Below are 14,481 nucleotides of genomic sequence, written 5' to 3'. Positions count from 1 at the left end.
CCACCTTTGCAGCTGTAAATCTTTGGTCAGAATCATATTTGGAAAGGACATTAAAAATTGACCCAGAGTTAGCTAGACCTGGTAGGGCTGATAAATAGGACCATAAGGTGGGATTATCAAATAAAAAAAATTCCATTGTGTTATGCTTACTGGGTAAAGGAGGTTTTGCTCCTCCTTTATAAGCACTACATTAAGAGTTTGTATCAGAAAATAAGACATATCGTCTAGAAATGTTGGCATTATATCAGTCTAATGATATGAAGTAAGGATATTAAAAAATAAAAACATTCTGAAAAGGCGGAGCAAGATGGCAGCCAAGTAACAGCTTCCTTGCATCTGGGCACCGTGAGTCTGGGGAGATAGGACTCCAGGCATCTCTGGCTGGTGGGATCTGCATATCATCACCCCTGAGAGGATACAGGGAGTCAGCGAGAGACTTCTGGACCCCAAGAGGAGGACTAAAACAGTGGAAAACCGGCAAGTGGTCGCGTGTGTTCAATCCGTCTAAACCCGCCCGCAACTGTAAGTTCAGTAGCAGCGAGACTGCAAACCAGAAAGGCCTTACCTGTGAACTGTTTTGGTGTCTTTGGACTTGGCACTCAGCTGAACTGCCTTGGGGAGAGCCTGAGCGGGAGTGCGGAGAACTTTGGCCGTTGTCTAGGGCCCCAGTCTGAGCCGCTGAGCCAGACGGAGCTAATAGTGTTTGGCTCTGGGTCACAGGCAGCCATTCTGAGTGATCTGCCCCGGCAAGCTCCGCCCTCAGGGTCGCAGAGCTAGAATTGGGTGGGAGCTGGTAACCCAGGGACCAAGTAGCCTAAGGGTGGGATCTGAGCCGCCTTGCAGCCCTAACCCTCGGGGGCAGAGGGAGACCAGTTTTGGCACACAGGGTAAGTGGACAGCCACTTCAGCAGTGATTCCAGCGACAAGCACTTCCCCTAGCAAAGCTTCTGCTCAGCAAGTGAACAAGTTCAAAGTGCCTTTTAAGTGGGCTGAAGAGAGATTTAGGGTGTCTACCTGCTGGGGTTTGAGAAACTAGCAGCCTCCAGTCGTATCAGAACTGTAATTAACATCTCACACCCCAGAAGACCACGTGTTGCGCAGACAATATTCAATAACATATACATACTGCTTTGTTTTTGGTTGTGTTTTTTTTTATTTTTGGTTTCGTTGTTTTTTTTTGTTTATGTTGATGTTGTTGATTGTTGTTTTCTTTTTTAAGTTCAACCATTTCCTTACAGATCCTTTTTCTTTCTCAATTTTTCTAGTTTAATTATAATTTCCCATTGCTGCCTATTTCAATAATTAGAACTTCATTTTTGTTAGTGTTTCTACCGCTATTATTTGGTTTTTCCAGCCAATTTTATCCCGTAAAGTTTTCTGTTTGCTTGTTTTGGTTTGATTTATAGTATTATTGTCTTTCCTCTCTACTTGGTGGAGGTGGGGTACTGTGTCTGATCAGGTTACCAAAGAGCTGCTGACCTCAAGGGAACCACCCAACTGGGCAAACCCAGAAGGTGGTTTTTTTCTTTGTAAGGTTGTATCAAAGTACCCTACTGTACACCTATATTGCTCTGTCTCCCTCTTTCTGTGCCTCTCTTCTTTTTGTCAATATTCCTTTTACCCACCCCCTCTCCTTTCTCTATTTTTCTTTTTTTTTTCTTATCACTCGGTCCTCCTTTCTTTCATCCCTTTTTTGCTCTTCAACCTTCTCACCCTTCTGGTCCTGTAACCCTTAGGCCACAGGCACGAGAACTTAAAGAGCAAGAGGAAGTGAAAGTAAAATTAGGGCAAGGAAACAGATAAAAGAAATCACTCATGAGGAAGAATCAGCAGAAAACTCCAGGAAACATGAAGAACCCCACCAAGGGACCATGAACAACCCCGAACAAGTCCAGAACAACCCCGCCAAGGGACCATGAGGTAGTTACTGCAGAGGATTCCACCTATACGGAAATGTTAGGAATGACAGAGAGGGAATTTAGAATACACATGTTGAAAACAATGAAAGAAATGATGGAAACAATGAAGGAAACTGCTAATAAAGTGGAAATTAACCAAAAGGAAATTCAAAAACAGAATCAAATAAGAGATGAACGATATGAAGAATATAAAAAGGATATAGCAGAGCTGAAGGAAATGAAACAGTCAATCAGGGAACTTAAAGACGCAATGGAAAGTATCAGCAACAGGTTAGACCATGCAGAAGAAAGAATTTCAGAGGTAGAAGACAAAGTTTTTGAGATAACTCAGATAGTAAAAGAGGCAGAAAAGAAGAGAGAGAAAGCAGAATGTTCACTGTCAGAAATATGGGACTCTATGAAGAGTTCCAACATACGACTTATAGGAATTCCAGAAGGGGAAGAAGAATGCCCCAGAGGAATGGAAGCCATACTACAGAATATTATAAAAGAAAATTTCCCAAATATCACCAAAGATTCTGACACTCTGCTTTCAGAGGGCTATCGGACCCCAGCTCGCCTCAACTCTAACGGAGCTTCTCCAAGACACATTGTGATGAACCTGTCCAAAGTCAAGACAAAAGAAAAGATTCTGCAAGCTGCCAGGAGTAAGCGCCAGTTGACCTACAGGGGCAAATCCATCAGAGTGACCATAGACTTCTCTAATGAAACTTTCCAAGCAAGAAGACAATGGTCATCTACCTTTAATCTACTTAAACAGAACAATTTCCATCCCAGAATTCTGTACCCTGCTAAGCTAAGCTTCAAAATTAATGGAGAAATCAAATCATTTACGGATATACAAAACATTGAGGAAATTCGCCACAATAAGACTAGCTCTACAGGAAATACTTCAACCTGTTCTGCACACTGACCACCACAATGGATCAGCAGCAAAGTAAGAACTCAGAAATTAACGGACAGAACCTAACCTCCACACTGTTGCAAAACATAAAACTAAGCAATGGACTCTCACAAAATAAGACGAATACAATACTACTACACTTATCAATTATCTCAATAAATGTTAATGGCTTGAAGTCCCCACTGAAGAGACATAGATTGGTTGACGGGATTAAAAAACACAAGCCATCCATTTGCTGTCAAAAGACAAATTAAAGCTCCGAGTCAAGGGTTGGAAGACAATTTTTCAGGCAAATGGAATTCAGAAGAAAAGAGGAGTTGCAATCTTATTTTCAGATACATGTGGATTTGAAGCAACTAAAGTCAAAAAAGACAAAGATGGTCACTTTATATTGGTCAAGGGAAAAACACAACAAGAAGACATCTCAATTCTAAATATCTATGCACCCTATTTAAATGCTCCCAGATTCTTGAAACAGACCTTACTCAGTCTGAGCAATATGATATCTGATAATACCATAATAACAGGGGACCTTAACACTCCTCTTACAGAGCTGGACAGATCCTCTAAAGAGAAATTAAACAAGGATATAAGAGATTTAAATGAGACCCTAGAACAACTGTGCTTGATAGACGCATATAGAACACTCCATCCCAAAGATAAAGAATATACATTCTTCTCATCACCCCATGGAACATTCTCCAAAATTGATCATATCCTGGGACACAAAACAAATATCAACAGAATCAAAAGAACTGAAATTTTACCTTGTATCTTCTCAGACCATAAGGCACTAAAGGCGGAACTCAACTCTAACAAAAATGCTCCACCCCACCCAAAGGCATGGAAATTAAACAATCTTCTGTTGAATATCAGATGGGTGCAGGAAGAAATAAAACAGGAAATCATTAACTTCCTTGAGCGTAACAACAATGAAGACACAAGCTACCAAAACCTGTGGGATACTGCAAAAGCAGTTTTGAGAGGAAAATTCATCGCTTTAGATGCCTACATTCGAAAAACAGAAAGAGAGCACATCAACAATCTCACAAGAGATCTTATGGAATTGGAAAAAGAAGAACAATCTAAGCCTAAACTCAGTAGAAGAAAAGAAATATCCAAAATCAAATCAGAGATCAATGAAATTGAAAACAAAAGAATCATTCAGAAAATTAATGAAACAAGGAGTTGGTTTTTTGAAAAAATAAATAAAATAGATAAACCATTGGCCAGACTAACGAGGAATAGAAAAGTAAAATCTCTAGTAACCTCAATTAGAAATGATAAAGGGGAAATAACAACTGATCCTACAGAGATACAAGAGATCATCTCTGAATACTACCAGAAACTCTATGCCCAGAAATTTGACAATGTGAAAGAAATGGATCAATATTTGGAATCACACCCTCTCCCTAGACTCAGCCAGGAAGAAATAGAGCTCCTGAACAGACCAATTTCAAGCACTGAGATCAAAGAAACAATAAAAAAGCTTCCAACCAAAAAATGCCCTGGTCCAGATGGCTTCACTCCAGAATTCTATCAAACCTTCAAGGAACAGCTTATTCCTGTACTGTAGAAATTATTCCAAAAAATTGAGGAAGAAGGAATCTTCCCCAACACATTCTATGAAGCAAACATCACCCTGATACCAAAACCAGGAAAAGACACAAACAAAAAGGAGAATTTCAGACCAATCTCACTCATGAATATAGATGCAAAAATTCTCAACAAAATCCTAGCCAATACATTATAGCTTATCATTAAAAAAGTCATTCCTCATGATCAAGTAGGCTTCATCCCAGGGATGCAAGGCTGGTTTAACATACGCAAGTCTATAAACGTTATCCACCGTATTAACATAGGCAAAAATAAAGATCACATGATCCTCTCAATAGATGCAGAAAAAGCATTTGATAAAATCCAGCATCCTTTTCTAATTAGAACACTGAAGAGTATAGGCATAGGTGGCACATTTCTAAAACTGATTGAAGCTATCTATGACAAACCCACAGCCAATATTTTACTGAATGGAGTAAAACACAAAGCTTTTCCTCTTAGAACTGGAACCAGACAAGGTTGTCCTCTGTCACCTTTACTATTCAACGTAATGCTGGAAGTTCTAGCCAATACAATTAGGCAAGACAAGGAAATAAAGGGAATCCAAATGGGAGCAGAGGAGGTCAAACTCTCCCTCTTTGCTGACGACATGATCTCATACTTAGAGAACCCCAAAGACTCAACCACAAGACTCCTAGAAGTCATCAAAAAATACAGTAATGTTTCAGGATATAAAATCAATGTCCACAAGTCAGTAGCCTTTGTGTACACCAATAACACTCAAGATGAGAAGCTAATTAAGGATACAACTCCCTTCACCATAGTTTCAAAGAATATGAAATACCTAGGAGTATACCTAACGAAGGAGGTGAAGAACCTCTGTAAAGAAAACTATGAAATCCTCAGAAAGGAAATAGCAGAGGATATTAACAAATGGAAGAACATACCATGCTCATGGATGGGAAGAATCAACATTGTTAAAATGTCTATACTTCCCAAAGCAATCTACCTATTCAATGCCATTCCTATCAAAATACCAACATCGTACTTTCAAGATTTGGAAAAAATGATTCTGCGTTTTGAATGGAACCAGAAAAAAACCTGTATAGCTAAGGCAGTTCTCTGTAACAAAAATAAAGCTGGGAGCATCAGCATACCAGATTTTAGTCTGTACTAGAAAGCCATAGTGCTCAAGACAGCATGGTACTGGCACAAAAACAGAGACATAGACACTTGGAATCGAATTGAAAACCAAGAAATGAAACTAACATTTTACAACCACCTAATCTTTCATAAACCAAACAAGAACATACCTTGGGGGAAAGACTCCCTATTCAATAAATGGTGTTGGGAGAACTGGATGTCTACATGTAAAAGACTGAAACTGGACCCACACCTTTCCCCACTCACAAAAATTGATTCAAGATGGATAAAGGACTTAAATTTAAGGCATGAAACAATAAAAATCCTCCAAGAAAGCATAGGAAAATCACTGGAAGATATTGGCCTGGGGAAAGACTTCATGAAGAAGACTGCCATGGCAATTGCAACAACAACAAAAATAAACAAATGGGACTTCATTAAACTGAAAAGCTTCTGTACAGCTAAGGAGACAATAACCAAAGCAAAGAGACAACCTACACAATGGGAAAGGATATTTGCATATTTTCAATCAGACAAAAGCTTGATAACTAGGATCTATAGAGAACTCAAATTATTCCACATGAAAAAAGCCAACAATCCCATATATCAATGGGCAAGAGACATGAATAGAACCTTCTCCAAAGACGACAGACGAATGGCTAACAAACACATGAAAAAATGTTCATCATCTCTATATATTAGAGAAATGCAAATCAAAACAACCCTGAGATATCATCTAACCCCAGTGAGAATGGCCCACATCACAAAATCTCAAAACTGCAGATGCTGGCGTGGATGTGGAGAGAAGGGATCACTTTTACACTGCTGGTGGGACTGCAAACTAGTACAACCTTTCTGGAAGGAAGTATGGAGAAACCTCAAAGTGCTTAAGCTAGACCTCCCATTTGATCCTGCAATCCCATTACTGGGCATCTACCCAGAAGGAAAGAAATCCTTTTATCATAAGGACACTTGTACTAGACTGTTTATTGCAGCTCAATTTACAATCGCCAAAATGTGGAAACAGCCTAAATGCCCACCAACCCAGGAATGGATTAACAAGCTGTGGTATATGTATACCATGGAATACTATTCAGCCATTAAAAAAAATGGAGACTTTACATCCTTCGTATTAACCTGGATGGACGTGGAAGACATTATTCTTAGTAAAGCATCACAAGAATGGAGAAGCATGAATCCTATGTACTCAATTTTGATATGAGGACAATTAATGACAATTATGGTTATGGGGGGGAACAGAAAGAGGGAAGGAAGGAGGGGGGTGAGGCCTTGGTGTGTGTCACACTTTATGGGGGCAAGACATGATTGCAAGAGGGACTTTACCTAACAATTGCAATCAGTGTAACCTGGCTTATTGTACCCTCAATGAATCCCTAACAATAAAAAAAAAAAAAATGCAAACATTCTGTGCAGACAACTGCTGAAAATCTAATCATTTCTGATAACTATTTCTATGGCTTATTATAAATTATAACACCTAGTTATGGTAACTTAACCATTAATTAAAATTACTTATGCTGAAAGTACTAAAAGATACTTTTCCGAGCCAGCCAACTTCTAAAAGACTGGTGTTGGGTGAGAAAGAAACTCAAAATAACAGTTTGGGAAGAACAAGTGTGCTTCAGTTAAAGTACATTACCAAGTCCTAGGAAATATTCTCTCTAAGTTAATGAAAAAGAAAAGTGAGAGAATAAAAATTAAAAGCTTTGAGATTATTTATGAGAGTTTGAGCAAATAGAATATGGGATAGATAATGGAAAATTTGTTGTATAAGACTACACTATCATGAAATTACTACAAAAATCAAAGTATATTAATATAAATTGCTAAACATAAAAAGTATAAAACATCATATTTGCATGTGTAATAATACATGTATTAAACATTACTTTTAATAAATTAGATTGAAATGAAATATAGGTAGAGATTAATCATAAATTATCATAGCCTCATCTTTTACATAAGACAAAACTATTTAATTACCTGTATTAGAACGTAGTCCTTCATGACATATCTATATGATCCAATAATGGCTGTGTAACATGAACCTCCACTTAATACATCCTTGTGCTAGCTAATAGGAATCAAATTCTAACTTGAACTTTCAAAAAGTTTCTATGCATTTATTTTTTAATCTTAAAATGGAAATCTCCTCTCACCTCTTGATGTAAAAGAACTCTAATTGCATTAATTCAGTTTGGATAAAAACAGTTATCCCTATTAAAGTCCCTAATTAGTACATTCAATGTATAAAAACCAGTTCAGGTATTCTCAATACATTCAAAGATTATGACAGCTTAAAATGCTGAATTCAGTTTCAGTATTAATTTTCGTACATTTAAAGTAGAACAAAAGGAGCTATTTCATTCAATCCTAATTAGAGGTAATACAAAATACTTCTGATTAACATGAGAAATGTTCTGAACATGAATTTCATTCAAATTTAAATTGTGGTTAAAGATAACATGTCATACCAATATAGTGCAGTCATCTTAGAATTCACGAATATTACTCAAGAACACAGAAATGAAAAATAAAAAAATAAATAGAAGTTGCCAATAATAATAATATGGAAGCTGCTATAATTCGGTAAATGAGGTGAAAGCTATATTGATTAGTATGATATAAGCACTCCAATTTGTACAAATAATCAACACATTGAAAATGGCATAAATGTATTTATGATCTATGTACAAAAGACTTAATAAAAAAATCAAAAAATAATAATAATATGGAAGCAATATTGTTTTCATCCTACTACCTTTACCTACTTGAAAAAAAATTTTTTTTGAGACAGTCTCACTTTGTCACCTCGGGTAGAGTGCTGTGACATCACAGGTCACAGCAACCTCAAACTCTTGAGCTCAAGCGATTCTCTTGCCTCACCTGCCTAGTAGCTAGGACTATAGGTGCCCACCATAATGCTAGCATGAAGATTTTTAAAACATGACGCTGGGCAGGGGAGGGAGGGGAACAGGAATCTTAAAGAGCAAGTATAATTTACCCCATACAGATAAAACCAAAAGTTTTTTTATTCTTGAAGTTTTAATGAGGCTGGGTGCAGTGGCTAACGCCTATAATCCCAGCACTCTGGGAGGTCAAGGCAGGTGAATTACTTGAACTCAGGAGTTCAAGACCAGCCTGAGCAAGAGTGAGATACCATCTCTACTAAAAATAGAAAAAAAATAGCTGGGGGTAGTGGCGGGCATCCCAGCTACTTGACAAGAGGACTACTCAAGCCCAAGATTTTGAGGTTGCTGTGAGCTATGATGCCAAGCAAGGCACTCTATCCAAGGCAACAGAGTAATACGTTGTCTCAAAAAAAAAAGTTTTGCTGCTTCTGGCCGGGCGCGGGTCCTGGTGCACCACGGGCGCGCCGCACCGGCCGGCATGGAAGAAGACGGTGATTCCGAGCCGGTCCCCGGTTGCAGCGGGCTGGGGCCGGGCGGCGTTCGAGGTGGCAGCAGCGCTCACTCGTGGGCCCCCGAGGACGCCTGGATGGGTTCCCACCCTAAGTATTTAGAAATGATGGAATTAGCTATAGGAGATGCCAGCCAAGTTTATGTAGCATTTTTGGTTTACCTGGACCTCATGGAGAGTAAAAGTTGGCATGAAGTGAACTGTGTGGGATTACCAGAACTCCAGCTCATCTGCCTTGTGGGCACTGAGATAGAAGGGGAAGGGTTACGGACTGTGGTGCCAACCTCTATTACTGCTTCCTTCAGCCATAACAGGATAAGGGAGATCTTGAAGGCATCACAAAAATTGCAAGGTGATCCTGATTTGCCGATGTCTTTTATTTTGGCCATAGTGGAATCTGATTCTACAATAGTCTATCATAAACTTACGGATGGATTTATGCTGCCAGACCCTCAGAATATTTCCCTTAGAAGATGACCTCTATACTTCCTGATGCATATTTTATTCATACAAGATTGGATTTGAGACTGATTGCCTGCTTCATCTTTTATTCCAGAGATGACTAATCAGCGTTGACTTAGATTGTTTAGGTTGACTAGTCAAGGTTGACTTTCCAATTGCAGAATTTTTTTTTTCTTCAGAATAAAACTTCCCCAGATAGAAGAAATTTTTTCTTCAAAAATACAGGGTAGTTGCTCGTAGAACTTTCTTATCTAGAGACAGTTTAATTGTAGTTGTACGCGGTTATACCTAGGATATATTCAGAGGGGTGGACCCATGTGTTGCTCTGTCATCCCACACTCGTGTGGACTCTGTCCATTACTGCCACTGCTAGCTCATGTGGAGACTGCCTCCTCTTTCTCGTACTCAACTCCCAGGGCCTTTTGGCCACTACGGCTAGCTTGGAATAGTATTTCATGTATACCTTGACACCTGGAGAATTTATCTCTGTTTGTTTTTGTTTTTGTTTTAAATCACCAATAAAAAGTAAAAGAATTAAAAAAAAAAAAAAGTTTTAATGAAGGAACTACTTCTCAATTTTCAATTAATAGTCAGTGACTATACTCTAAATACAAAATTCAGTTTTACAAACTATGGAAGACACAATTTAATAATGAGCTTATGTTCTATAAAATAAACAATCACCTAAAAAATTTAAATCTGGAGCTTTAAATCTGTCGGCAGTGGCCATTAATAACATTGCTCAGAAAGCCCAACTATAATTGCTTCGCTGAATATCCACAACATAAAAAGTGATGAACCAATGCACAGAAGTGATGTCAGAGTTGATGGAACATTAGCAAATACCTAATACACCAGATGTAACCAAAGGTTACACTGTCAACTGCTAACCTGGAGAGGCAGTCTGTTGTAAAAAATAAAAAACCTCTGTAAACGTATTCCTTAACTGTATAAATTTAAGATTAAAATAAAAAATATAGTATATTTTTATAATATAAAAATTATATTTATATTATTTTTTATATAATCATAGCACCTCCCAGAGTGTCCAGCCTTTTTTCTTTTCTGCTGCACATTGGAAGAATAACCATTGTCTTGGGCCACACATTAAATACACAAACAGTAAGGAAAGCTGATTAGCAAAAAAAAAAAAAAAAGTCTGTGCATTATTTTTGGGTACCCAACACCACAGATGAGCAAAAAATGTCTTCACAAATGTAGCATGTGACCTGAGGGCCACAGGTTGAACACCCCGGTCTAAACCTTTGGAGTTCTCTGAAGTCTAAAAAGGCCAATCTTTTTCTTTTTTTTTTTTTGTGGTTTTTGGCCGGGGCTGGGTTTGAACCCACCACCTCCAGCATATGGGACCAGCGCCCTACTCCTTGAGCCACAGGCGCTGCCCTAAAAAGGCCAATCTTAAAGAACAGCACAATAAAGGGTAACACTGAGAGATTCAAGAGAAGTAAAATAGTCATAACAACCATCAACTAGGACAAGAACATATTTTACATTATTTACATAAGGAAGGATACTCCCAGGAATGAAATTAAAAAGAGAAATTTCATATCTGGAAATCTACCTCTGTGTCTAAGAACAAAATTACTTACGTGCCTTCTCCTAATCAACTATAATAATGACATTTTAATAGTTTTCCATTACTAAAATTGTTGGCCCTCTTTCTTTTCAACTGATGCTCTATAAAGAGAGATTACAGACATCATTCCATCAGGCTGACTTTACTTGTTACCCAAATGAGCCTCTGAGTTGCCTTCTACTTCCACTCAATACCTGTGCAAGGAAAACTTCTTAATTTTGTATTTAGCTTTAATGAAACATTATTAAATGCAGATGTTAACAAAAATGTAGATGTTTTAGATTTCCATGTACGTTTAAGTTTCAGCTCAGCCAATTACTAGCCTAGGCAAGCTACTGAAACAATTTTCTTAGCCTCTCTCTAAGCCTCAATTTCCTTATCTGAAAATGAGGTATAGCAATGTTCCCTACTTTGTGGCACTGTCGTAAAGATCAACTGAAACAATACCCATAAACTGTTTAGTTTCATGCTTCAGCCACAAGTATGAGTAAATAAAAACTATGCTTATTCATAAAATAACTTTACATATTGATTACAGTGAAAATAAAGATAAGATAGAAAATGTATAATGTTCAAGGTACAAGTAGACTTCTCTCAAAAAAGATAAAACCATAGTTTCCTATAAATATTTTGGTTGTTACTTGTAATTAAACCATATTTTTTCTGATATCCTATTCCTATTATTCTATTGCTTAATATACATACATTTATAATTTTCTTAATTAACATATAAAATTGGCTGCATTTAGCAGGTATAACATGATGTTGTGAAGCATACACACATTGCAGAATAACTAAATCTAGCTAATTATTGCATTACCTCACAGTTATTTTTGTGGTGAGAATGCTTTATTCACTCTCTTAGCAGTTTTCAAAAATACAATATATTATAAACTGTAGTTACATGTTGTACAATAGAGCTCTTAAACTTAACCCTCCTATCTAAATGAAATTTTGTATCCCCTGACCAACATCTGCCCAATCCACCAACGCCCAACTACCCCAGCCCCTGGTAACAACCATTCTTCTCTTTACTTCTACAACATCCACTGTTTTAGATCCCACTCGTATGAGTGAGATCATGTGGTATTTGGTTTTCTGCGTCTGGCTCAGTTCACTTAACATAATGCAAATTAAGACCACAATGAGATAGTACCTCATGCTTTTTAGAATGACTATTATTAAAAAGACAAAACTTAGGCTCAGCGCCTGTAGCTCAGCGGCTAGGGCACTGCCCACATACACCAGGGTTGGTGAGTTTGAACCCAGCCTGGGTCTGCCAAACAACAATGGCAACTACAACAAAAAAATAGTTGGGCATTATGGCAGGCACCCGTACTCAGTGGGAGGGCTGAGGCAAGAGAATCACTTTAGCCCAAGAGTTTGAGGTTGCTGTGAGCTGTGATGCCATAGCACTCTGCCAAGGGCAACATAGTGAGACTCTGTCTCAAAAAATAAAAAATAATAACAAGCATTGGCAAGAGTATAGAAAAACTGGAACCCTTGCAAAATGGTGGTGGGAATGTAAGTTAGTATAGCCATTATGAAAAACAGTATGGAAGGTCTTTAAAAAGTTAAAACTAGAACTACCATATGATCCATCCATCCCATTCCCACATAATAAATAACTTTAAAAGTCTGAAAATACAAGTTTGTAATATTTGAGCATGGAGGTGACAAAAATATAAATGAGACTCAACAAATAAAAGTATAATATGATTGTATCTGAAAAGTGTCACTTCCTAATATCCTAAATTTCCAATTATGAAAAATGTTTCTCCAAGCTATAATTTCTTTAAATCACATTTATGAATCCAACAAGCCATTTTTAAAAAATCACATATGTAAAGAGGAAAATGATGATTTTCTGACAAAGCTTTAGAATTTGTTATTCAAACCTCAAAATAGAAATGTTTACAAAGTTTGAAACATTGTGAATGCTGTACACACATCAAAAAATATAAAACTACCTGGCCTTCTCTCAGTTACTTGTGCCAAGACACTTACATTCCACATTTACCAAGTTTCACATATACCCTTGTAAGATGCACCGCTGGTATAATCCAGGAAGGCCATGTTAACCAGTGTGATGAAGGTGTGTCAAACGCTCTGTGAAGCTAGTGAATGATGCCCCATGATCATATCAATGTACACACTATGATTTAATAAAAAATGTATAAAACTAGCAGGAATCATTATTGCTTATGGCTGCAATGAGATAAAAGGCAAGTGTCTAAGCACGGTGAGCATGGGGGAGAGAATAGTAGAGAAAGATATTAAAGAGGTAGGTGTGTCAGATCACATAGGGCCTTATAACCTATTTTAAGTAATTGGCTCTTTTACACTGAGTGAAATAGAACCACAGTAGAGATTCGAGGAGCCATGTGACATGATGTACATGCTTTAAATGAATAATCTTTTTGTGTTGAGAATATACTACAGAGGCGCATGGATGGAAGTAGGGTGACCAATTAGAAATTGTGGTAGTCCTAACAGTCCTACCATTACGGCAATGTCCACGTGAGACTTCAACCAGTGTTGTGCCAATGGAAGTGGTAAGAAATGGTCAGCTATTTCAAGTACTTTACTTTGAAGGGAGAACTAGTAGGACTTCCTAATGAACTGAACACGGATTATCAGAGAGAGAGAGAAAACAGGGAAGGACAAATCCATAGTTTTTGACCCAAGCAAGTAGATGGATGGAGATAATGCAGCTGAAATGAGGAAGACTTTTTTTTTTTTTTTTTTTTTGAGACAGAGCCTCAAGCTATCACCCTAGGTAGAGTACTGTGGCATCACAGCTCACAGCAACCTCCAATTCCTGGGCTCAAGCGATTCTCCTGCCTCTACCTCCCAAGTAGCTGGGACTATAGGCGCCCACCACAATGTCTGGCTACTTTTTGGTTGCAGCCGTCATTGTTGTTTGGCGGGCCTGGGCTGGATTCGACCCGCCAGCTCAGGTGTATGTGGCTGGCGCCTTAGCCACTTAACACAGGCCCAGAGCCGAGGAGGACTTTTGAGGAGCAAGTTTGGAAGGTAATATCAGCAGTTCAGTTAGGCATACATTATTTTGAGAGATCTATTAAACATCCTAGGAAAGGTGTTATTTACAAAGCTAAATAAATGAGTCTGGAGTTCAGATGTGAGGACTAACCTGGAGATAAATTTGAGAAGTGTGAGCATAAAAATGGAACTTAAAACTATAGGACTGGTTGCGATCAACAAAGATAGTATAGGTAGAGAAAAGATGATGTCTAAGAATTGATTCCTGGGCCTCTCCAATATTTAGAGGTTGAGAACAGAAGGGGGAATCAGTAAAGAAGATTGAAAAGGAACAGCCTGAGAAGTGGGAAGAGAACCAAATGAATGTTGAAAAGACAAAGAAAAAGAAAGTATTTCAAATTAAAGAAAATGATCTACTGTATCAAATGATGCTGATAGGTCAATTAAGATGAGAACTG

General features: G+C 38.0%; 2 protein-coding genes across 4 annotated transcripts in view; one reads left to right on the top strand and one right to left on the bottom strand.

Moving 5' to 3' along the window:
• Positions 1 to 14,481, bottom strand: part of DIAPH2 (diaphanous related formin 2) — a 1,060,116-nt gene that overhangs the window by 970,017 nt on the left and 75,618 nt on the right. The gene's annotated exons all lie outside the window — the stretch shown is intronic.
• Positions 8,884 to 9,959, top strand: LOC128578521 (tRNA-splicing endonuclease subunit Sen15-like). The gene has a single exon (XM_053581180.1). The coding sequence runs from the start codon at positions 8,935 to 8,937 to the stop codon at positions 9,439 to 9,441; it is 507 nt and encodes a 168-aa protein (XP_053437155.1). The 5' UTR covers positions 8,884 to 8,934; the 3' UTR covers positions 9,442 to 9,959.

The sequence above is a fragment of the Nycticebus coucang genome, chromosome X (genome assembly GCF_027406575.1).
Source record: "Nycticebus coucang isolate mNycCou1 chromosome X, mNycCou1.pri, whole genome shotgun sequence".
NCBI classification, from domain to species: Eukaryota; Metazoa; Chordata; class Mammalia; order Primates; family Lorisidae; genus Nycticebus; species Nycticebus coucang.
Note: the sequence above shows the minus strand (reverse complement) of the source record. Positions and strands in the feature narration are given on the sequence as shown.

Bases quoted from the DNA above. Each gene is read 5' to 3' on its own strand.
- LOC128578521 (XM_053581180.1), top strand. From the start codon at position 8,935: ATGGAAGAAGACGGTGATTCCGAGCCGGTCCCCGGTTGCAGCGGGCTG.